The 24,513-nt window shown below is 42.2% G+C and overlaps 1 protein-coding gene across 2 annotated transcripts; it reads left to right on the forward strand.

Annotated features, from left to right (window-relative positions):
• Positions 1-5,452: 5,452 nt before the first annotated feature.
• LOC134447864 (interleukin-17 receptor A) lies at positions 5,453-24,311 on the forward strand. Of its 2 annotated transcripts, XM_063197553.1 has the most exons (11): positions 5,453-6,005; positions 6,119-6,143; positions 6,232-6,381; positions 17,926-18,047; positions 18,278-18,404; positions 18,762-18,809; positions 19,735-19,895; positions 20,202-20,294; positions 20,390-20,459; positions 20,558-20,668; positions 22,905-24,311. In XM_063197553.1, exons 1-11 carry the CDS (start codon positions 5,883-5,885, stop codon positions 24,257-24,259), a joined length of 2,385 nt encoding a protein of 794 aa, XP_063053623.1. In that variant the 5' UTR covers positions 5,453-5,882; the 3' UTR covers positions 24,260-24,311. The 2 variants fall into 2 exon arrangements, with proteins under 2 accessions (XP_063053623.1, XP_063053624.1); XM_063197554.1 differs by lacking the exon at positions 17,926-18,047 and having other exon boundaries at positions 6,119-6,381.
• Positions 24,312-24,513: the final 202 nt, after the last annotated feature.

A 24,513-nucleotide genomic window follows, 5' to 3' on the forward strand; every position in this document is an offset into this window, starting at 1 on the left:
ACAAATGCTGAACTGATTTGCATGGATTTGGGAAATAATACTTACCGGTCTGTGGCACGGAGTAAACAAGCAAACAAACAAAGAAACAAAAAACAACAAAATGAGATCACATTAAATAATAATAGACAGACAAATAGACAAAAGGGCATATTTATTACATGACAAAGATCACAACTGTTTCACCGTGGTCATTTTTACAGTCTCTTACCCCTCAGACATGGTTGCTTCTCTTTATGTTCCCTGAGAAAGGATGACAAAAGACAAATTAAAACATCTAAGCCATAAACAAATGAATGAATGAATACATGGTTGAATGAATAATGATTGAATAATGGATGAATGAATAACTGAATCAATGATTGCCCTGAATGAATCAATGAATGAATGAATGAAGGACTGAAGAATTGAATGAATGAATGATGCAATAAATAACCTTTTTTTTTAGTTTTATTTTTTTATTTTATTTGATAGGACAGTGTGAGAGGTGGACAGGAAGCGAATTGGGAGAGAGACGGAAAGGGGTCGGCAAAGGACCCAGGCCGGGAATTGAACCCGGGTCAGCCGCATGGCATGCGAGTGCCCTACCGGTTGGCCACAGCACGGCCCAGAATAACCTTTTTTTAAAATGACAAGGTCAACCGAGGTCTCGTGTGGTGATTGAAGACCACATGGAAATGATCATAATGAGTGTGCTTGTCAAACCTGGCAAATTCAGGCAATACGCCCCCACCCCCCCCACACACACACACACACACACGTCAAAGAAGTGTTTTTTTTTCAGTTTCACACTAGTTATGGACTTTTGGTTGCAGAGGCCAATTGCTTGACTGTCTAGCTCAGTCGTTCTCAACCTTTTTTGAGTAAATGCCCCCTTGACTTCTTCATAAGCAATTCTTCATTGGCCTGCCAATGCCCCCTTCGTATGAAAACATAAAATGGACTAATGCCCCCCAATTGCAACTGACTGCCCCCCTCTCAGCTGCCCTGGAGGGCTGTAGAGCCCCTGTTGAGAAACACTAGTCCAGCTCAAGTTCAACCTGGAGTCATTTTCAACATTAAAGGGACACTGTGTGAGATTTTTAGCTATTTATTTCCAGAATTCATGCTGCCCATTCACTAATGTTACCTTTTTCATGAATACTGACCACCACCATCAAATTCTAAGTATTCATTATGACTGGAAAAATTGCTCTTTTCATACATGAAAAGGGGGATCTTCTCCATGGTCCGCCATTTTGAATTTCCAAAAATAGCCATTTTTAGCTGCAAAAATGACCGTACTTGAGCCATACTAGAAAATATTAGTTTATTACCTAGAAAACTATCATGAAAAGGTCAAATTTGGCAATAGGCCACACAGTTTCAATGAGCAGCATAGTTGCAGTACCTTTTTTGACCATTTCCTGCACAGTGTCCCTTTAAGATGCACCATGGTTGTTGTGCCTCTCCCGACTGTGCTCTCCACACTGGTACTGTTACCGACTGGTACTGACTACTAGCTTGTGAGTCTCACTTCACTTTTCAGGACTTTTGGTGACCTGGCAAAGTGTTGTGTAAATGAAACAATTTCTGCTGCTTTAAACTACTGCCCCCAAATGCTTCTCAAGAAATCAAGTCATTGAGTCAGAAATCGATCAATCAAGTCATGTCAAGAAGTCAAATGAAAGTTGTGATAGGCCACCGCTCATCTGTTTAGAAGGTGCAGGATTCAGTAAAGAATTCTGTATGTTTGTATGCACTCTGCCTGATGAAGGTCTAAGGACCGAAAGCTTGCAAGTCAAGTAAAGTTTCTTTGCACAAAAATAGACCTGAAGTGTGCGGATTGTCTTATTTTTATAAAGAAGTCAAATGAAGACACAGTAGAACGTAAATATGATGAACCCTGTCCTGTCATTAGAAATATACATGTGACATTAAGAACTATGCAGAAACTAAATTAGACAATGACACATCTTGTTAAGAAATGGCCTTGTGTGTTCTTCCCCCAATCTATATCGGACCGCATTGCAGCAATGCTTGCCTTCGGCCTACATACAACAGCAGGTGTTGCCTGGCCTGACATTTTGGATGGGTCCACCCTGCGTCAAGGATGAGACTCCTTGCCAACTGCAGGATGCTAAATGGCTGAGACCTGTAGACACAATGGCTTTCCATCCATACCTTCATACCAACAACATGGCAGAACATCAAAGTGTTTAAAAATCAACTCAAGTTGGCTCTTGCCCAGTATCTATGGATGCTGTAGATATGTTGATTCTGCTTTGTGTTGTTGCAACTGTATTCCACATCTGAAGCCAGACAGATATTACTATCCCTATACGAACTAGCAGTTGTGTCAAGTCATTCACTCATTCTATCTGCTTCGCAATTTAAAGAAATATTGAAGAGCATTACTGACGTGTTGACTCCCAATTTTCATGAAGAAATCCCATTCATCTGGTATCTGCCGCGCTATGTCAAGATGACAAATCGCCTTTCCGAATAGCTAAACCATAAACTTTGATCTGACTCCTGACATCTATGAACAGTATTCTGATGGTGTCAACATCACATTTTATAAGATTCAACATACCATCATTGTCCCCCTGTGGTCAAAGCCAAACCAAGCTAACAGTTATGTAATGGTAAAACGCAACTTAAGTTCAAGCAATTGTGGAAAACTCACAACTAACTACAAACTACTAACAACAAACTAATACTTTGTAACTTTTGTTTGTTCATTTTCTAAGAAGGCTCCCCCTACAGGCAGGATTAGTTCACTGTCAAAATGTTCACGAGAGCCAGTCTATGGTTTAGTCCCATACAGACCACTACACTACAGTATACTGCACGGGCACCTCGGACACCCACTCACCTTGTACTGACTCATTTAAACATCCACCTACTTACAAGGATGACTCATCTACACATTTCATAGGGTCACTTTAATTCCTTTGACGGAAAATGTAGAAGAATCACTTCACTGAAACATGTCAAGGTACAATTACCAAACACGCTTAACAAATAAAATAAACTACACTACATGTAGCCTATATCCCACTGCACAAAACCGTTTCAATCGTATGAAAACCGAACGCAGAGATCACATTGAAATGTCAGCGGTTGGTGCAATCACCAATTGTACCATCACAACGACAGAGGGACATAAACACCTACTCAATGTCACCTATACACTCATGTTTGACTACCTCTCTACCTGCCAGCCAGCTTGTAAAAGCTTCACCTTTCCAGCTTTTTTAGAGGCTGTAAATTCATACAATAACTATAGACATCGACCACTCTGGTGTACTCTAAAATTTTGCATACAGCTGAAAAACACATCAAATTGGAAACAACATTTGTGTGTGCTGTGACTGGGACTTACCTTTAACTTGAAGACGGGAGAGAGGAGAAGGGGGAAAGTGAGGGTCGCGGTGGTGGCAGAAGAGAAAAAGTATTTTATGATTTTTGATGATAGATTTATGATTTCAAACTTTCCTGTGAATGGCTCGCTAAAATAGGACCCCTGTTACGCCTCTCTCTCTCCCACTCTCTCCCACCGCTGCATGTACCATGTGGCATCAAACACACCTTGTGGACTCGCCCACCCCACCAGCTAATTCAGCCAGTTATTTCAATGTACTCACACACACACTTATGTATAAACACGTGCACCAACACGTTCACACACACACGCACACGCACACACACACACACACACACACACACACACACACACATGCACAAACAAACACACCTACACAGACAAACACACAGCCATATGGATGTACCTATCCAAATACTCACACACACACACACACACACACACACACACACACACACACACACACACACACACACACACACACACACACACACAGATGCACCTACACAAACACACACACACACACACACACACACACACACACACACACACACACACACACACACACACACACACACACACACACACACACACACACACACACACACCTCTGACACGTGTGTTCTCTCTCTCTCTAGGAGTTTGGCATCATTTCCATTCTGGAAGGCCATTCCTGTAAGCTTCATTGGAACTCACTGTGCATAACTTCATTAGGAATCCGCACACAGCCACGCTTCCATGAGAAAAGCCAATGGCCTGCTCATTGGAAACAATGCTAATGGTGGAGAGCCAATGGCCTTGAGCTTATGACCTTACATTAGCTTCGTAGATTTAAGAGCTGTCTGGTCCACCAAAAGGACACTGTACGTCAAGAGGGTGATGAGGCCCTGAGCTTAACAGTTAATCATTCCTAAGCCCTCTAATTTATCGGGGTGTTCGTTATCACCTAAAAGTTGTTAAAATATGGGTGCCAGAGGTGAATGGATTATCAAACCAAACATGACAACACTGAAAAGTGTGAGCAAATAAGCAATTAACTCTGACAGCATAAAGAGTGAACTAGGAGTGGGATTTGATTAAAAATGTACATTCAAAGCTTTGTAATTAATTTATCACAATCTCACAACAATGTTTTCCTGAACAGCAACATTTTTGTGGGTGAAAATAGCTGATTCTGCCTATCTTATTGTCTTTGGTGTAGCACATGCTCCCTGGGTCAACAATCTATTTCCAGAACAAAAGGAAAAAAACTGCTACAGGTCTAAGACTGGTATACAAACTTTTTAAAGTTAAGTTTAACTTTTTTCATTTAATTGGCATGTGATTCATTTGAGTTAATATTTTAAAAATTAATCATAAAAATGTATTGATTTGTCATTTAGGCTACTGATTAATGTCCCACCCCTATGAAAATTTGAATTTATATCATATAACATTTTCAAAAGTGCCGTTATCTACAAATTAACTTCAAACTCTTCACGCTTGGGGGAAAAAATAAGAGGGAAAAAAAATTGAGGCAGTTGGGCATCACAGACCTCAGGTCAATGACTGGTTGTTCAACGGAGGCTCTGCATTGCCGAAGTAATACCAGATGATTTGCTAAGCTCTACCACCTGGTGTGGCTGATACCTGAGGATATAGGACCTATGAAGATCTTATCCTGCTAGTATGCAGGCTGCGTGTGTGTCTGACAGGTTCTGTCTAACAGTGTTCACCACAGCGCCTATATTTACACTTTGTGTTAATGCAGTCTTTACATACTAACTTTTATTGACATACAGTATTTGTATTCTCTTCATACATACATACATACATACATGCATACATACATATCATACGTAGTACTTTATCTCTATTCATTTTTGCAATGTCAATAATGGTGACTCTTATCTAATCTATAATCTCTGGCCAATAGCAAGAATATGGTGAGAATTTATGGGCTGCTGCGTAATGGTCCATATACAGTCGTTGTGCTAATTGCAAAAAGAAAGAGGAGGAGCAAGGGGGAGCTATTGCTGGGTAATGTATTATAGCCTATAAATATTATCCAGTGATTGTCCTTTACTTTATTCCTGCAACAATGCACGATGGACTAGCAAGTACCAAATAAAACACGTGTTTTTAGATGGGAAACGACTGGACAAGTTGAAGTGGGGGGTAATGCGCCGGTGGATAAGATACAACACATACATCTAAAGGCACCTCAGTTTCTCCAAAAGCGACAGAAGAAGAGATCAATCATATCTCCATCCCTGTGGCCGTGGCACCCCGTGGCCAATATGGGCTTTACGCACAGTATAGCGCATGGAATGTTGTCACAATATTGTCAAGTTGACAATAACATTTTTGTGAGGTGCTAAGAAAGCAGCTACACATGATTGGAGTTACTTAAGGGCCTGAAGTGCACGGAAATTACGCTGAAGACAGTTGTTAATTCAACAGAAATCAGATAAAGAGGAAGTGCGCTATCTGCCAGCCGTCAGGGGAAACCGGATAACTTGTGTGAGCACTGAACACTATGCTGACAGTTGGCGCACAACAAACGTGGGAAATAATGGTTGTTCGGTTTTTTGTTTTCTTAATAGCATCTCACCTTGTTGTTTCTCTTCGGATACAGAAGCCTCTAAACTGTTCGCAAAAGGTAAGCTACGCAATGATTTAGGCTACATTTTATTGTGTGTAATTTCATTGTAACGTCAATGTGATTTAGGCCTATATTTAAATATAGTTCACTCGGTCATTACGTTTTTACAGGGGCTGAATTGTACAGCTACTAAAAGTAAGTTTGCCTGCACATTGAGTCATACTTAGCCTACATGCAGCCTAATGCGCGGACGTGAGCGATTATGTCTTTCTTTTAACTTTAGGCAACTGCTTAGACGGCGGCTTGGTGACCAGAGACAAAATGAAAGCGCCGAACAGCCCTGTATTAAAGGGGCCCCTCAGCTGGACGCTTTGGGATAAGGATGGCGACCTTGTGCCCGTGTTGCGTCTGCACTGGAGAGCACCGGCTGACGGTAAGGATCTCTGGGATGAAATTAAGACAGTTGCTGAAAACAAAGATAGCATGTGCCTCGTAGGAATGCGTCAACCGTAACTCGGGCCATTCGTGAAGTCTTTACGAGAAAAACAGAAAAACATCAACTTCAAGCCTCGTGGTGCCATTACGAATAGCCTCGTTTCTCGTGGGTAGGTGACGAACAGTGGTGTAGTCTATTTTTTTATGGTGGGTATACTGTATATTTCAGCATTTTTTGAAGTGGGTATACTGTATATATTTGTTCTATTCAAAACAATGGATCAATCAATTTTAAGTGGGTATACTGAAATCCCTGAAATTTAGAAGTGGGTATACTCCGTATACCCGCGTTCTACGTAGACTACACCACTGGTGACGAAAGGGGGAACTGACAATTGGGGTAGTTTGGTTCTGGGGGGAAGAATAATGCGGATGGACGTCAACAATCGAGCGTGAGTGAAGGTTAACTGGAAACATAATCAAACATTTCAAACAAGTGATTTACGGTTAAGTTTAGGGTTACGGTTAGGGTTAAGGTTAAGGCAGGGGGTGTTCACTCACGGAACTAGCTACTAGCCACAACTGGCTAACCCTAATCCTACCTAAGTGCAAAATGAATGGGTGTCAATGGAGTTTTCTACTATTATATTTTTTGTGATTTTTAATGTTTTTTTGCCCTGAAATATTAATATCCAGTTCGCATGCTAGAAATAATAAGATCTCATTTCAGTAGCGTTTTGATTATTTTGCGCCACTAGATTATTATATACTGGGTCACAAAGCTCAATTTTTATGAGGCCGAACCCATAAACATTAGCGGGATGCTAGCGAGTACAGGTCGAAATCTTCTTCCCTGCTGTAAAACTACACACCTGAAAGATTTGTCAATACAGCCTATTGGTAAACACCACCCATAGTGCATAGCATATGGGCTCCCTTTTCCATTCCATACATTTTCCCACATGAAGGACTCAGAGCCGTATATAGAGAGAGTCTGGCCAACTCGAATCATGGACACCATTTTCGCTCCCCACGGCAAGGATTCTACAGTGTAACCCTATGGGCAGCATACCGTCAAAATCGCTGGATTTAAAATACAAATAAGGCTTCATAGACCATCAAACTTGGGTTGGAGTATTATCAAGATCTCAACATATGAAAACAAACGTTAACAAGTTTGTTCGTATAGAAGGGGTTTGCTTAAAAGAGGGTTTTGTCAGCATAGTTTTGATGTGCTCAGCAGTGCATTCAAGCGTTACTTCTGTGTTGTTGTTGCCTAGGTAGAGCCAACGTCAAAGTCGATATTTAAGTAATGTATAGAAATAATATTCACAACGATGGTCAAGTTCATGTACAGGGACCCTGGTGATACTTGCGCCAAAGTTTCACGTTGTGTCGAGATTTAGTAGTTTAAAAATAACGATGTACTCAGCAGTGCATAATCTCGATTGCAGATAGTAGAACTGTGATGAGTCTGGATGCTCGTAGGTTGAGTCTGGATATTCATAGTAGGCCTATGAGACTGGATGTGAGTTTAAATTGCAGGGGGAAAGGACCTTTAGCGCGACAGAAATAATAACTTGGTGGGCAAAGTTATGTTTTCACAGTATAGCATACTTAGGCTACAGGTGGCAATTAAGATTTGACAAGCTAATTTCAAGTTATGACAGAAACGTAACTTCATTTATTTTCAAAGTGCGGACAGGAGTTTTTGAAAGCATGCCATCATCATGACTATTTCTTTCAAAAGTAATTGTTAACAAAAGTCGAAGGGGGGAAAATACATTTACCTCACACAACACGGAGAAACCTGCTGCTTTCCGGTTATTAATTCTGACCTTTATATTCCATAAAGGGGAGTTTATATCCGTGTATGTCCCAAATGGCCGTTTATGTCACGAGTTAAACGATGCTGTTTTTTTCTCCTGACCCGGCCCTGCACTACAGCCATATGCACAACGGTTTGTCATAATAATAATGTAATAATATTGTAGTGAAGCGTTATTTTTTTATATCTGATAATGCTCATTAATGGGAGCGTGGGGAATGAAAATGGCGTCCATAAAACATGTGACCAGTCCAGATCCAATCAAAATTGCGGGATAGCTCGAACGTTCAAACCCATAGTTGGCCAGACTCTCTCTATATACGGCTCTGAAAGGACTTATCAACGCCAACTAGTGGACACTCCATAGGAACTGCAGTATGCATGCAAAGCTAACTGGCTACAATGGGAACCAATCAGTGTGAACATTCTCCCTGTATTCTAATTTCTCTGGTTAGGGGCCAAGCAGCGAAGCTGGCGAAGGCCCCTAGTGCAAGCAGCGAAGCTGGCGAAGGCCCCTAGTGTTTTAGTTCCCTCATTGACTCCAGTCAAAATTCTTCTCCCTCTGCAAGTCTATGGCAGCCCATAGAACCGTACATAGGAAAGTTGTGAAAATTGGCACACATATTCGAGGCAGCATCAACATTACCCGCAGCGATTTATAGGTCCCCAGCCCCAACGCTCTAGCGCCACCAGCAGGTCAAAGTTGCAGGTACATTTCTGCTTGTAACTTTTGAACCGCTGGGCCAATTTTCAAAAACTTGGTATCCCTGGAATCCTTGGCCCAGGACAAATCCGAGAACTAGTGATGATATTGTACCCTGCGTGTATAGTTTTCCCGCCATTTTGAATTTTGTGAAATTCAATAAAAATGCTATTTTTCCCGCAATTTTTGACCAATTCGCCCGAAACTTGGTATATAGTATCTCTGGACTGAGCTACACATGGGGTCTCAAGGAATATTGGATATCTTTTATCGTTTAGCCGTGACAGCCAATCAAAATTGTCGTAAAAGTGGCGAAACAGGAAGTGAGGTCATATCTCAGTAACCGTTTGTCGAATTAGGCTAGGATTCTTTACACACACAGAAGTCCATCCCATGACCCACCACAAAAAAAAATCAAATCCCCAGCTCAAACTCTGTAGCGCCATTAGCAGGTCAAAATTTTAGTTACATTTTTGCCTGTATCTTTTGAACCGTACTCCCAATTTTCAAAATATTGGTACACAGGTCATCTTCACACTATGTTGCACCCAGGTATGGATTTTCGTAACGATTGAAAAAACTATCAGCTCACAGCAGCCATTCAAAATTGTGGAAAGAATGGAGGGATTTTTCTCATCTCTCTGTCCCCTTTGCCAACAGCCCCTGCGCACGTTCACTGACACCATTCTCAGCAGGGGGTCTCTGGACACACAAGAGACGAGAGCTTAGGTGTGTGCGTAGTTCTGCTATTGCTCTAGTGTCAACCAAAGCCCCACTGCCCCAGCCCCTGCACATACCCCCCCACCCCCCACCCCACACACACAGACAGAGGGAGAGGGAGGGGGAGGGGGAGAGGGAGAGGGAGAGAGAGGGAAGGAGGGAGGGAGAGAGAGAGAGAGAGAGAGAGACCATTGTTGTTCTCTCGGTTCCTCTGTCTCTCACACACACACACACACACACACACACACACACACTCACACACACACACACACGTTACTTCTATGTACACCAATTCCTCAGACCAGTCTCTCAAAAGGCTGGCCAACATTACATTGCAGCCTATAGGATTCTTATGTTTAGGATTTCAAAGCCTATTTTCAGTAGGCTCAATGATTCTTTTCCATAATATTGTATGTCATATAAACAATTTTACTAAATAGAATGATCACAGAGGATTATAATTGCTGTCCAAAAAGCAAGCCTCTCAAGTATAGAAATTACTTGCTGATATTTTATAGACTAATTTGAGAGGGAATGGAAATGTGTTACTCAATATAAATCAAGGGCAGCACAGGCCCTGCCGTGGCCAACCGGTAGGGCACTCGTCTATCATGCGGCTGACCCGGGTTTGATTCCCAGCCCAGGTCCTTTGCCGACCCTCCCCGTCTCTCTCCCCATTTTCCCCTCCAAGGAATGCACCCCAACATTGGCGAGATTTGGGCCAAAGGGGGCGCTACAGTTCCTTCTGTTGCCGTGGCAACTTTGCCAAGTTTACTGCTTGGCCCCGCATTGCTGCTTGCAGCTATATTTAGGGGCCAAGCAGCGAAGCTGGCGAAGGCCCCTATAGAGTTAGTAGGTTTTCTTCATTAGGGCCCGAGCACCGTAGGGCGCGAGGCCCTATTGTTCTCCGATAAATTATTATTATTATTATTTTTTTTCTTCTTTTTGCTCGTTGTTCGGGTCCGCCATTTTGTCTGAGAAGCATTTGGTGGGACGCAATTTGGCACGGTGGTCGGAAATGTGCGCCGCTACTCAGAACCGGATTGATAGGTCCTCACTCCCAACCCTCTAGCGCCACCAGCAGGCCAAAATTTCAGGAACATTTCTGCTTGTAACTTTTGAACCCCTGGGCCAATTTTCAAAAACTTGGTATCCCTGGAATCCTTGGGCCGAGACGAATCCAACGCACCCAATGACGTCATTTTCCGCCTGGATAGTTTTCCCGCCATTTTGAATTTTGTGAAAATCAATAAAAACGCTATTTTTTCCGCAATTTTTCACCAATTCGCCCGAGACTTGGTATAAAGTATCTCTTGACTGAGCTACACATAGGGTCTCAAGGAATATTGGATATCTTTTATCGTTTAGCCGTGACAGCCAATCAAAAACGGCCTAAAACTCGCCTAAAACTCGCCAAACAGGAAGTGAAGTCATATCTTGGGAACCCATCGCCACAATGTCCTGTAAATTGCCACAGACATTTCTGTCCATACCATGACCCACCACAAAAAAAATCAGGTCGCTAGCTCAAGCTCTCTAGCGCCACCAGCTGGTCAAAGTTTTACATACAAATCTGCCAGTACCTCTTGAACCGCACGCTCAATTTTCAATCTGGCGGTACCGTTGAAATCCTTGGGCCAAGACGAATCCAACGCACCCTATGACATTGTATCCGTAGTTTCAGAATGTCCGTCATTTTGGATTTAGTGAAAATCAATAAAATGATCCTCATCCTTCAAATTTGATCGGATATTCACATTGTTCTGGTCTAGCATTTCGTCTGAGAAGCATTTGGTGGTACGCCCTTTTGCAAAGTGGTTGGACATGCCGACCGCTACTCAGAACCAAATTTTTAGGTCCCCACCCCCAACCCTCTAGCGCCACCAGCAGGCCAAAGTTTCAGGTACATTTCTGCTTGTAACTTTTGAACCGCTGGGCCAATTTTAAAGTACTTAGTATCACGGGAATCCTTGGGCCAAGACGAATCCAACGCACCCTATGACGTCATTTTCCGCTAGGATAGTTTTCCCGCCATTTTGAATTTGTGAAAATCAATAAAAACGCTATTTTTCCCGCAGTTTTTGACCAATTAGCCCGAAACTTGGTATAACGTATCTCTTCACTGAGCTACACATATGGTCTCAAGGAATATTGGATATCTTTTATCGTTTAGCCGTGACAGCCAATCAAAAATGGCCTAAAACTCGCCTAAAACTCGCCAAACAGGAAGTGAGGTCAGATCTTGGGAACCCATCGTCACAATGTTCTGTAAATTATCACAGACATTTCCGTCAATACCATGACCGACCACAAAAAAATTCAGGTCGCTAGCTCAAACTCTCTAGCGCCACCAGCAGGTCAAAGTTTTAGCTACATTTATTGCTGTAACTTTTGAACCGCACGCTCAATTTTAAATCCAGGGGTAGCGTTGAAATCCTTGGGCCAATACGAATCCAACGAACCCTATGACATCATATCCGCCATTATAAAATGTCCGCCATTTTGGATTAAGTCGCTATACAGGAAGTGACGTCATATCTTGGGAACCCATGGTCAGAACCATCTGTAAATTGTAACAGACATCCTTGACCATCCCATGACCCCCCACAAGAAATATCAGGTCGCTAGCTCAAACACTCTAGCGCCACCAGCAGTTCGAAGTTCAAAGTCACCACCCAACAGCAGGCCAAAGTTTTAGCTACATTTCTGCCTGTAACTTTTGAACCGCATGCTCAATTTTAAATCTGGTGGTAGCGTTGAAATCCTTGGGCCAAGACGAATCCAACGAACCCCATGACATCATATCCGCATTTTCAGAATGTCCGCCATTTTGGATTTGGTGAAAATCGATAACGTGCTCCTAATCCTTCAAATTTGGTCTGATTTTCTCAAAACTTGGTACATATGATTTCAGGAGCACTCTGAAGAGATGTAAAAGGGTTTCATTACATCTTGTACGGTTTGGCCATGACAGCCAATCAAAATCCTCCTAACACCCCCAAACAGGAAGTGAAGTCATATCTCAGCAAACCACAGTAAGAATCTTTTGTGAATTGTCACACACATTCTCATTGTCCCATAACTTCCCACAAGAACTTCCAGGTCCCCATTTCTGCTTGTAAAACTTACATGGCATGGTTGTTCAGTATGGTGCATTTACAAATCCAAAAGTGTCAGACTCAATAGAACCCTCTGCAGAGACCTGTCCGAAGCTGGCATATATATGATTGCAGTGGCTACCAGGTGCCGTGCCACCATGTTTTAGGCGAACAAATTGCTATAAATGTGGAAATTAAAACATTTTGCATGTGTCTATATGATTGAAATGGCAATGCAAAGGGATACAGAGAGGGGAAGTGGACAAGATAGCAGTGCTAAGACAATGACGCCTTCTCCTTCCTCATACCTGTCAGAAAATTGTTACACTTCATCCGTTTTTCACAGGTAGGGGTGTATTAGGGCAGGGCGATGTGCCATGCCCCCTGGGCCGTAGGTGCGAGGGCCCGCCAAGGCTGCTCGCAGCTTTAATTAGGGCCCGAGCACCGGAGGGTGCGAGGCCCTATTGTTCTCCCTCGGATTATTATTATTATTTTTTTTTTTCTTTTTGCTCGTTGTTCGGGTCGCCCATTTTGTCTGAGAAGCATTTGGTGAGACGCCCTTTGGCACGGTGGTCGGAAATGTGCGCCGCTACTCAGAACCAGAATTATAGGTTCTCACCCCGAACCCTCTAGCGCCACCAGCAGGCCAAAATTTCAGGGACATTTCTGCTTGTAACTTTTGAACCGCTGGGCCAATTTTCAAAAACTTGGTATCCCTGGAATCCTTGGGCCGAGACGAATCCAACGCACCCCATGACGTCATTTTCCGCCAGGATAGTTTTCCCGCCATTTTGAATTTTGTGAAAATCAATAAAAATGCTATTTTTCCCGCAATGTTTGGCCAATGCGCCCGAAACTTGGTATATAGTATCTCTGGACTGAGCTACATATGGGGTCTCAAGGAATATTGGATATCTTTTATCGTTTAGCCGTGACAGCCAATTATAAATGGCCTAAAAGTCGCCTAAAACTCGCCAAACAGGAAGTGAAGTCATATCTTGGGAACTCATCGTCACAATCTTCTGAAAATTGTCACAGACATGTCCATCTATACCATGACCCACCACAAAAAAATCAGGTCACTAGCTTAAACTCTCTAGCGCCACCAGCTGGTCAATGTTTTAGCTACTTTTCTGCCTGTAACTTTTGAACCGCACGCTCAATTTTAAATCCAGGGGTAGCGTTGAAATCCTTTGGCCAATACGAATCCATCAAACCCTATGACATTATATCCGCCATTATAGAATGTCCGCCATTTTGGATTAAGTCGCCATACAGGAAGTGACGTCATATCTTGGGAACCCATGGTCAGAACTATCTGTAAATTGTAACAGACATCCTTGACCATCCCATGACCCGCCACAAGAAATATCAGGTCGCTAGCTCAAACACTCTAGCGCCACCAGCAGTTGAAAGTACAAAGTCACCACCCAACAGCAGACCAAAGTTTTAGCTACATTTCTGCCTGTAACTTTTGAACCGCATGCTCAATTTTAAATCTGGTGGTAGCGTTGAAATCCTTGCGCCAAGACGAATCCAACGCACCCCATGACATCATACCCGCATTTTCAGAATGTCCGCCATTTTGGATTTGGTGAAAATCGATAACGTGCTCCTAATCCTTCAAATTTGGTCGGATTTTCACAAAACGTGATGCATATAATTTCAGGAGCACTCTGAAGAGATTTGTACAAGGGTTTTATTACATCTTTTACGGTTTGGCCGTGACAGCCAATCAAAATCCTCTTAACACCCCCAAACTGGAAGTGAAGTCAAATCTCAGCAACCCATGGTAAGAATCTTTTGGAAATTGTCACACACATTCTTTGCTATCCCATAACTTCCCAGAAGAAGTTTCAGGTCCCCATTTCTGCTTGTAAAAATTATATGGCATGGTTGTTCAGTATGGCGCATTTACAAATCTAAAAATGTCAGACTCAACAGAACCCCCTGCAGAAACCTGTTCGAAGCTGGCATATATGTGACTGCAGTGGCCCACCAGGTGCAGTGCCACCATGTTTTAGGCGAATGAATTGCTATAAATGTGGAAATTAAAACATTCTGCATGCGTCTATATGATTGAAATGGCAATGCAAAGGGATACCGAGAGGGGAAGTGGACAAGACAGCAGTGCTACGACAATGACGTCTTAACCTTCCTCATACCTGTCAGAAAATTCATACGCTTCATTCGTTTTTCACAGGTAGGGGTGTATTAGGGCAGGGCGACATGCTAAGTAGGTCCCATGCCTATCAATTGTGTGGACTTTGCGACTGAAGAAGAAAACTGGACATGAAGCAACAACAGTGCTACTACAATGACACATTCACCGACCTCATCGTTATAGTTGATTCATTTTTCACAGGTGTAGGTGTATTACAGCAGGGCGATATGCCACGACCCCTGGGCCGTAGGTGCGAGGGCCCGCCAAGGCTGCTCGCAGCTTTAATTATTATTATTATTATTTAGTCACCATTCTTCTCCCTCTGCAAGTCTATGGCAGCCCATAGAACCGTACGTAGGAAAATGCTGTAAATCGGCACACACATTCGGGCCTGGCTCAGCATTACCCACAGCAATTTATAGGTCCCCAGCCCCAAAGCTCTAGCGCCACCAACAGGTCAAAGTTGCAGGTACATTTCTGCTTGTAACTTTTGAACCGCTTGGCCAATTTTCATAAACTTGGTATCCCTGGAATCCTTGAGTCAAGACGAATCCAACGCACCCTATGACGTCATTTTCCGCCAGGATAGTTTTCCCGCCATTTTGGATTTTGTAAAATTCAATAAAAATGTTAATTTTCCTGCAATTTTTGACCAATTCACCCGAAACTCGGTATATAGTATCTCTGGACTGAGCTACACATGGGGTCTCAGGGAATATTGGATATCTTTTATCGTTTAGCCGTGACAGCCAATCAAAAATGTCGTAAAAGTGGCAAAACAGGAAGTGAGGTCATATCTCAGGAACCGTTTGTCGAATTAGGCTGGGATTTTGTTCACAGATAGTAGTTCATCCCATGACCTACCACAAAAAAAATCAGATACCCAGCTTAAACTTTGTAGCGTTACCAACAGGTCAAAGTTTTAGTTACATTTTTGCCTGTAGCTTTTAAACCATATGCACGATGTAAAATATATTATTATCACTAGAATCCTTGGGCCAAGCCGAATTCAACGCACTATATGAAGTTATGTCAACGCAGAAGGGAAATTCCGCCATTTTGAATTTTGTAAAATTCACTGTAAGTCTATGGTAGCCCATAGAACCATACATAGAGAAACGCTGTAAATTGGCACACATATTTGAGGCAGCATCAACATTACCCACAGCGAGTTATAGGTCCCCAGCCCCAATACTCTAGCGCCACCAGCAGGTGAAAGTTGCAGGTACATTTCTGCTTGTAACTTTTGAACCGCTGGGCCAATTTTCAAAAACGTGGTATCGCTGGAATCCTTGGGCCGCGACAAATCCAACGCACCATATGACATATGGTGTCATTTTTTGCCAGGATAATTTTCCCGCCATTTAGAATTTTCTGAAATTCAATAAAATGCTATTTTTCCCGCAATTTTTGAACATTTTGCCCGAAATTCGGTATATTGTATCTCTGTACTGAGGTTTGTATGGGGTCTCAAGGAATATTAGATATCTTAAATCGTTTAGCCGTGACAGCCAATCAAAATTGTCGTAAAAGTGGCAAAACAGGAAGTGAGGTCATATCTCAGCAACCGTTTGTCGAATTAGGCTAGGATTTTTTACACACATAGTAGTCCATCCCATGACCTACCACAAAGAAAATTATACCCCCAGCTCAAACTCTGTAGCGCCACCAACAGGTCAAATTGTTAGCTACATTTTTGCCTGTAGCTTTTACACCGTATGCCTAATTTTAATAAATAATACTATCACTAGAATCCTTGGGCCAAGCCGAATCCAACACACTATATGAATTCATGTCAACCGGAAGAAAAAAGTCTGACATTTTGAATTTTGTGAAATTCAATAAAAATGCTACTTGTCCCACAATTTTGGTCAGAATGCCCTACAAAAGGGTGCACTTCATCTTGGCACTGATTTTCTTTGGGGTATTCAAAGAATTTTGTATACCTCTTATCGTTTGAGGGTGACAGCCAATCAAAATTGTGGTAAAAGTGGTGAATCAGGAAGTGAGGTCATACCTCAGCAATCGTTTGTCAAAATCTGTTTTCAAAATTTTTTGCACACATACTAGTCCATCCCATGACCTCCCACAAAAAAATCCAGACCCCAAGCTCAAACTCTCTAGCGCCACCAACACGTAACAGGAAATGAGCTCATATCTCGGCAGCTCTTCAACGGATTCAAACTTAACTTGGTTCATGTGATCACACTCCCCTCCGAGGAATGCACACCAACATTGCCAACATTTTGGGCCAAAGGGGGCGCTGCAGCTCCTTTTGTTGCCGTGGCGACTTTGGCAACTTTACTGCTTGGCCCCGCATTGCTGCTTGCAGCTATATTTAAGATTAGGGACAATGTTGGAGTCCGGGAGACATGGCATGAAGCTGACACAACGACAGAGCTCCCCTCCTGGAATGCACGCTGCTCGGGTGGTCTCTCTCTCTCACTCGCTCTCTCTCGACGACAGAAAAATTAGGCTATCTCGTAGCGGCACCACGAAGCATACAGTTGATTTTCCCTGAGACTGGGCTCAATGCGTATGCCCAAATTAACGGCTAATGGCCTGAGCAAAGCAATATATCCTAACGCACTAATTAGTGAATGTATTTATGTGTAACTTTTAAATTATCATTCTTATTTTTTTAATTATTTTTTATCATGTTTATTTTATTTTATTTTTTTATACCTTATGTTTTATCTTAATGTTTTAAATGTTCTTTGACTCTAATTTATTTCCTTCTTTCTTGCCTGTTTCCTTTCTTTTTGCATTTGTTAATTTTGTGAAGCACATTGAGTTGCACCTGTGTATGAAATGCGCTATACAAATAAACTTGCCTTGCCTTGCCTTGCCTTGCCTTGCCTTAACCTTGTTATATCTACAACAGTGCTTGTAGCCCTGTAGCCTTCTGTCTTGGGGGTTGGAGTGCTGGTTAAAACCGAACTGTATATGGTCTCCTCATTAACATGATGAGCCCTTGCTCTACTATGGCTCATAATGATGGAGTGCATCACATTTTTATACCCCCCCAGTTTCGGTAAAGATGATGCAAGGGAGTGAGTTTTCTGTGCTGGAGCACTGCACTAACCAAAGTCTTTGCATTCAATACCTGTTTGACAACAAATTAAATGACCCAAACCCTGATGATGAAGTGGTAAGACAACCTAACCCCCATCACAACCTGTCTACTTTTGGCGTATGTATCTGTAGGTTACTAAATACCTGTTGCTACTAGCCTTACTGTAATTCAAAGCAGTTTACATAAACTCAACTGTGTTCATAAATTCTGTTTTTCTGAGTGATTATTGCATTTTTATTGTGACTTTTGCATATTCATTATATAGACTTGATCCTGCTAAAACTTGTGATATTTCTATCCCATAGTGGTCTTTCACATCCGACAGTGTGGGGGTTGAGCCAGGATGCCAATACTCGATCTCCTTCTCTCACTTGCCCAAACTCCTTACAAGTTTTGAAACGAAAACAATCACACACACCATCTCAATCCCTGGTAAGGCTATCCACATTGGCCACCATGTGTACATAATGTGTTTAATTCTGATAATTCAGTCGAGTTTACATTGCAAATTAAATAAATTCTGAATTAAATGTAGGGCCTAAATGAGGCCATTGTGGGTAAAAAATGTTCTGCAAGATATTGTAGCTTTCTCATAATAAATAGGTCAGTTATTGAGCTAGGATGAAAGTGGATGAAGGCTGGCTCCAGTCTGTGACTACCTTGCATGTTGTTTGTCCTGTATTTTCAGCATTTTCTGAAAGTAATTTAACACTTTGTGTTTTTACCATATTGTACTAAGATGAATAGCCAACTTACAAGTTGTATAATTTCTCATCGGTATTTTTTTAGACTGTTCAAATCCAAAGATCAAGGCATGTGAACGATGTTCCAGACATGGTGAGTTTGTTGATTTCAGAAAAGGATTCAGTCAAATACACTGAATGGGCCATTAAATAGGGTTCACTGAAAGCAAAGTCCACGTTTGATTAGCCTACATAATTTCAAAAACTGAAGAATGCATCTCACTCAATATTTATGGGTAAATATGATTAAGTATAATATGAGTAATTGATATGCTTTATCAGTTGACAAGATTGACTGGAAACCTTGGGTGTGTTCCAATTATCCTACAGTACCTCTGCCTGTCTAAAGCCGGTGGGAAAAGCTTAAGCCTTACATCAGGGATGGGGAACTTTCATGATAAGGAGGGCCTACATTTTTCACTGCCACCATCGGAGGGCCACATGACCATGTACTTCAACTAGTTGAATATGAAAGAAGCAACAAAATGATAAAGTCGTTTTGTAAATGTGTTTTAAATCATTGCATTTTAACATTATGTCTTGAATGAGCAAAGACAAAACAAGTGGTTTAAAAGAATATGCAAAGTGCTCACATTTACTGAAATTGTGGCACAAAATAGTGAGAGCCCTGTGGTTTTGCCTGCTGGCTTAAATTGCAAATCAATGCAATGCAAACAATGGACATCAAATGAAAAAGTGTCATGGGTTTATCTACGGGCCACACTGAGTGAGGGGACGAGCCACATATGGCCCCCGGGGCTCCAATTGCCCATCCCTGCCTTACATGCTACTAGACCTAGTTTGGTAACATGTGGAATGCAGAAAGCTGTGTCTACTAGGGCCTAAAGAAAAAAAAAACATCATATCACTTGCACTTTCAGGTACGGTTATTCTGTTAAGGAGTTTAATGGGAGGAAGAAGTCCAAATAACTAATTATTTTGCGTTCATTGAGGGGGTAATGTTTGACATGTTACAGTTCCTTGTCTTATTCACCATCCTTTTAATCGTGCCATGACAGGGAGCCTTTGGCAGCCCAACATTACATGGTCTGAATCCCAGAGGGGGTTGAACCAGTTGGACATCTCTGCAAGCTTTGATGGCTGGATACACGCCGATGAATATGAATTAATGATCAACGACACACACTTCCCTGAACCTAGAACTATGATCATACCAAAGGTCTCTGCCCTCTATTCTCTTGAACAGACATGTTCTATTTGTTTTTAGAAGACACATAGGGCCTACTTTACCCTGGCAAAATCCACATTATGTACTATGTAAAATCACAATGTCACTACGACTGACATGGATATCTGACATAGAATTCAGATTGAGGAATTTAGAACAACAAGAACTCAGTTTCCAGACATACTGCATGTATAATAACCTTGGAAATGTGTTTCAAGATATACTGTGTACGGTTTCAATAGTAATTCTTCTGCAAGAGAGTTTTTTTCTGACACTAAAATGTATCTTGTGAATCAGAGTGAAGACCTTCAGAAAAGGCTGAATGCCAACTTTACACTTGACCTCCTATGGCTGATCCAGTCTAATAAATCATGCCAACTGGCCATCAAAGTAGGTACCATTTTGAGTGTATTAGAAGTATTCAGAGTTTTGGGATACTGTTATTGACTGTGACATTACTGTATCCCCCCTTTTTTTTCTTGAAGGTTACACCAAAATCTGGACAATGTATAAAAGCGTGTGTGGATCACTGGGAAAAAATAAACATCTGTAACTGTAAGTCACTCCATTGCAAAATTATGGATTAGAAATATCAATATCCATCACACTAAACATCATCAAGTAAAACTGCACTGCGTTGTTCTCTTTTTTAGATACTACACCGCTGTTAAGGAAAAGGCTTTTCTGGTTCGTTCCTGTCCAAGTGCTGGTCATGCTGGCTGCTGGTTACCTTGGTGTCCTGCTGCGGAGGTGTTGTCATCCAGGTGGGTATTATTAGCAGGTCATCGCAGGATAAAGCTGTATGATCCTAGGAGCACAGGAATACAGTGTTTTTAAGATTACTGTAGTGCAGTGGTTCTCAACTGGAACAGTGTTGGGACCCACCATTTTCCACTCTCATTCGGCCGCGACCCAATTTTTTTAGCGTTCAAGTCAATTCAATGCAATTCTCAAAAGGTAACCAAGACCCGAATGACTGGTTGCACGCTATCCATCTCGCATAAACATTCAGATTGTATCTATGACTAGCCTATCAAAATAAAAGATATAAATTGTTGCAGGAAAAGTTGGATTTTTTTTTTTAGAATTACGTTTTTTTTACACCAAGGCTCCGTGACCCACCCATGACCCCTCCGCGACCCACTTTTGGGTCACGACCCACCAGTTGAGAAACACTGCTGTAGTGTATACCTAAAGTTGGGGTGGTCATTGTATTGCTTATAATAATGTAATGTTTCATTGAAGTACTGTTGGTGAAAGTAATACACAGTAAGTTGACATCAAAATGTGCACTGTGTAATATTTTAGCAGCTTTTTTCCAGAATTCATGCTGCCAATTCACAAATGTCATCTTTTTCCCTATTACTTACCACGACTATCAAATTGTAAATATTCATTATGACTAGGAAAATTGCATTTTTCATACATGAAAAGGTGGATCTTCTCCATGTCCTTCATTTTGAATGTCCACAAATAGACATTTTTACATGCAAAACTTACTGTACTCTGGTCATATTAGTCAATACTGTATTAATGAAAAGGGCTAATATGTGAAATATTAAATGTTCATATCAATCAAATGAATAGTACATGTACATATCTAGTGTCAGTGACAGCTTGGATGAGCTACCTCTACAAGGCCATTACAAAATAAAATGTATATATTACCATTACAAAATAAAATGTGTTCAGATATGTATATCTCAAGTCTTAAGTGTACTATGGAGTGATAGGGGCCTTTATTCTTAGGAAATTATAAATAACCAATATGCAATACACCATACATACAGTATATTGAAAAATACTTTATGTTTTAAAAGAGCAAAGTGGTAACACATCTGTTTTCTGGCAGTAGACTATCCTTCCTCCCAGACTATTTGTGTCCCTTGCATATCAAGAAAATACTGGTTATTATTTACTTTTTATATGCCATATGAGAATTGTTGTTTTATATAGATATTTCTCCTATGGGCAAGGGTGGCAAAGACCTACGATACATGTTGTCCATCAGCTGTCAGTTTTGAAGTAGCAATTGAAGTACAATGATTACTGAGCTGACTGTAATACAACTTGTGACACAAGTGCTAGGTGAGGACATGTTTGCAAATTCAGGTAAAAAAAACACTTTACCTCTGCCTACTTACTAAACACCTACTTAGAAATCATCTCTATTTAACTTGAACTGAAGACATACTGTATCCTAATGTATATTGAGTAATCTGTAATGCCATTCTAAAGATGAATGAAATGCACTCACTATATGCACAATGCTACTTGTGAAAATGTAGAATTAGGTGATCTTATGGGTTCTTCATACATATGGAGAGGTCCTGTCATTTACACTCTCTCATACAAATAAAAAATATCTGTTATGGAAATTAGAGGATGGAGAACCTGCTACCTTGGACATCATCTTGCACTGACACTTCCCCATTCAGATGCAGCTGCGAGCATTAGCAGCAGTCTATTCTCGTCAATGTTTCAGTGTGGGAAATGGTCATTTTAATTCAGAACAAGAATCTTCTCAAATCGTTCACAATGTTACATTTGCTGTCAAGCATGTAAGCACAGACTCACCCATACTTTCACACTATGTACATTTTTGTAGTTTCATCAATCTGGTCAAGCAGGCTACCACTGCCCTTGCATCATCTCTGCTGTGTTTGGGACTATGTTGACATTGTCAGCTAAGTATAATGTCATGTAATACCAATGTAATGCATTACACAACATGACATATTGTACATGACATGGTAGAAAGCTTTTTTCCGAGGGCTCCTAGGGTAGAATTACAGCATATACCCTAAAGAAACACCATGCAAAGTTTGGTGCTTTTGTCACTTCCGTAACGCTAAAACCCTCAACAGACTCCACTAATGGATTATCTCGAGTTCTTGTGTGTGTGTGTGTGTGTGTGTGTGTACTGTCATTTCACTTGCCTCTTGCCTCATTTATTTGCTGAATCCCATGTTCTCTCATCTTCTCACTGCATCTCCCCAGATGTTTCTATGACCCAGCACTCTATGACCCAGCACCACAAAACCGCCAACTACCAGTCCAGCCCAGCGAAGAAGATACCCGCACAGAAAACAGCCACCCAGAGGATCCTCATCCTGTACTCCCTGGACCACCCGCTCTACAAGGAGATCATCCTGAAGCTGTGTGCCTTCCTTAGGGCCAAGTGTGGTGCGGAGGTCACCCTGGACCTCCTGGACTCGGCCTGGCTGAGCACCGTAGGCCAGCTGCAGTGGTTGGAGATGCAGATGCAGCAGAGGAGCGATGGGCCGCACGGCTCCTTCTCCAATGACAAGATCCTCATCCTCTGCTCACGGGGCGTCATGGCCAAGTGGAGGGCCATGTGTAGCGGTGGTGCTGGTGGTGGTAGCCATGATGGTGGTGGTGGTGGTAGCAGTGGGAATAGGGGTTGTTCCAGTGATGGAGTCTACAGAGTGACTCTGAGGGAGGACCTGGCCTCCCCAGCAGGCGACATGTTCACCCCGGCCCTGGCCCTCATCGTGCCGGACTTTGTGCGCTCCAAGTCCCTGGAGAGGTACATGGTGGCCTACTTCGAGGATGTCAGCGACGAGGCTGACGTCCCGTTGCTCTTCCATGTCACCGTCAGATACCAGCTGATGAGGCACTTTGAGCAGCTGCTCTTCAGGATCCTGGGCCAGGAGCAGCAGGAGCCAGGCACAGTCAAGCGCATCTATGGCATCGCAGAGGAGGACTACTTCCACTGTCCAGCAGGGAGGGCCCTGAGAGACGCCATCGCGGCGTTTCGGGCCTACCAGCAGGAGAACCCGGACTGGTTCCGGCAGGAGCTCGTGTGTGATCCAGAGGAGACGGTAGATAGTGGTTTAGATTGTCAGCCCCAGGAAAAGCCTGTGCACGGTTATATCCAAGAGAGCCTGGAGAACGAGGCAGACTCTGCCCTCACTGCAAGTGTGCTCACTCAAAATCTGTCCCATGCAAGCTTCTCTGTAGATTATGCTCACTTATATCCATCTGTTAACCAGGTGGCGTTCACCGGTTCTCCTAAGCTCACTGAGTCCCTGCTGTGCTGTCAGGGCTTCACCTTTTCAGAGCATAAACAACAATTGCTTATTGCACATTCGACTGACTCTGTAACAGTGGAGGAAGAATGTGAGGAACCCTACTGGTCTGCAGGACATGCTAGTGAGTGTGAAGAACATTTGAGACAAAACCAGCTGAACTGTACAGATAAGGAGGATGGATGGTTCTGCTATGAACCACAACAGCATGATGCAAAACCAAGTGCTGTATCGTGTCAGAAAAGTGTATCTTGGAGAGGAGTGGGCGAAGTTCAAATGTGCAGGCCTATTTTATTAAAGTGATGCATTTCAGGTTAAAATTATACCTTTTGTCAGTGATATCTATTCTACATTAAATATATACCAATTTGATAATGTCTCATTCTAATTATTAGTTGCTCAGTGTTTTAAGCTATCTATCTTCTATTTGTGACAGACTCACTCAGAGTCAGCACAACACGAATGACACTATTTGGAAGCTCAGCAATAAACCCCTTTCTTCACCTGATAAGTACTCAGCGCAAACTCAGATGTGCAAACGTCGAAATGACCAACAG

The sequence above is a fragment of the Engraulis encrasicolus genome, chromosome 4, assembly GCF_034702125.1.
Source record: "Engraulis encrasicolus isolate BLACKSEA-1 chromosome 4, IST_EnEncr_1.0, whole genome shotgun sequence".
Lineage (NCBI taxonomy): Eukaryota > Metazoa > Chordata > Actinopteri > Clupeiformes > Engraulidae > Engraulis > Engraulis encrasicolus.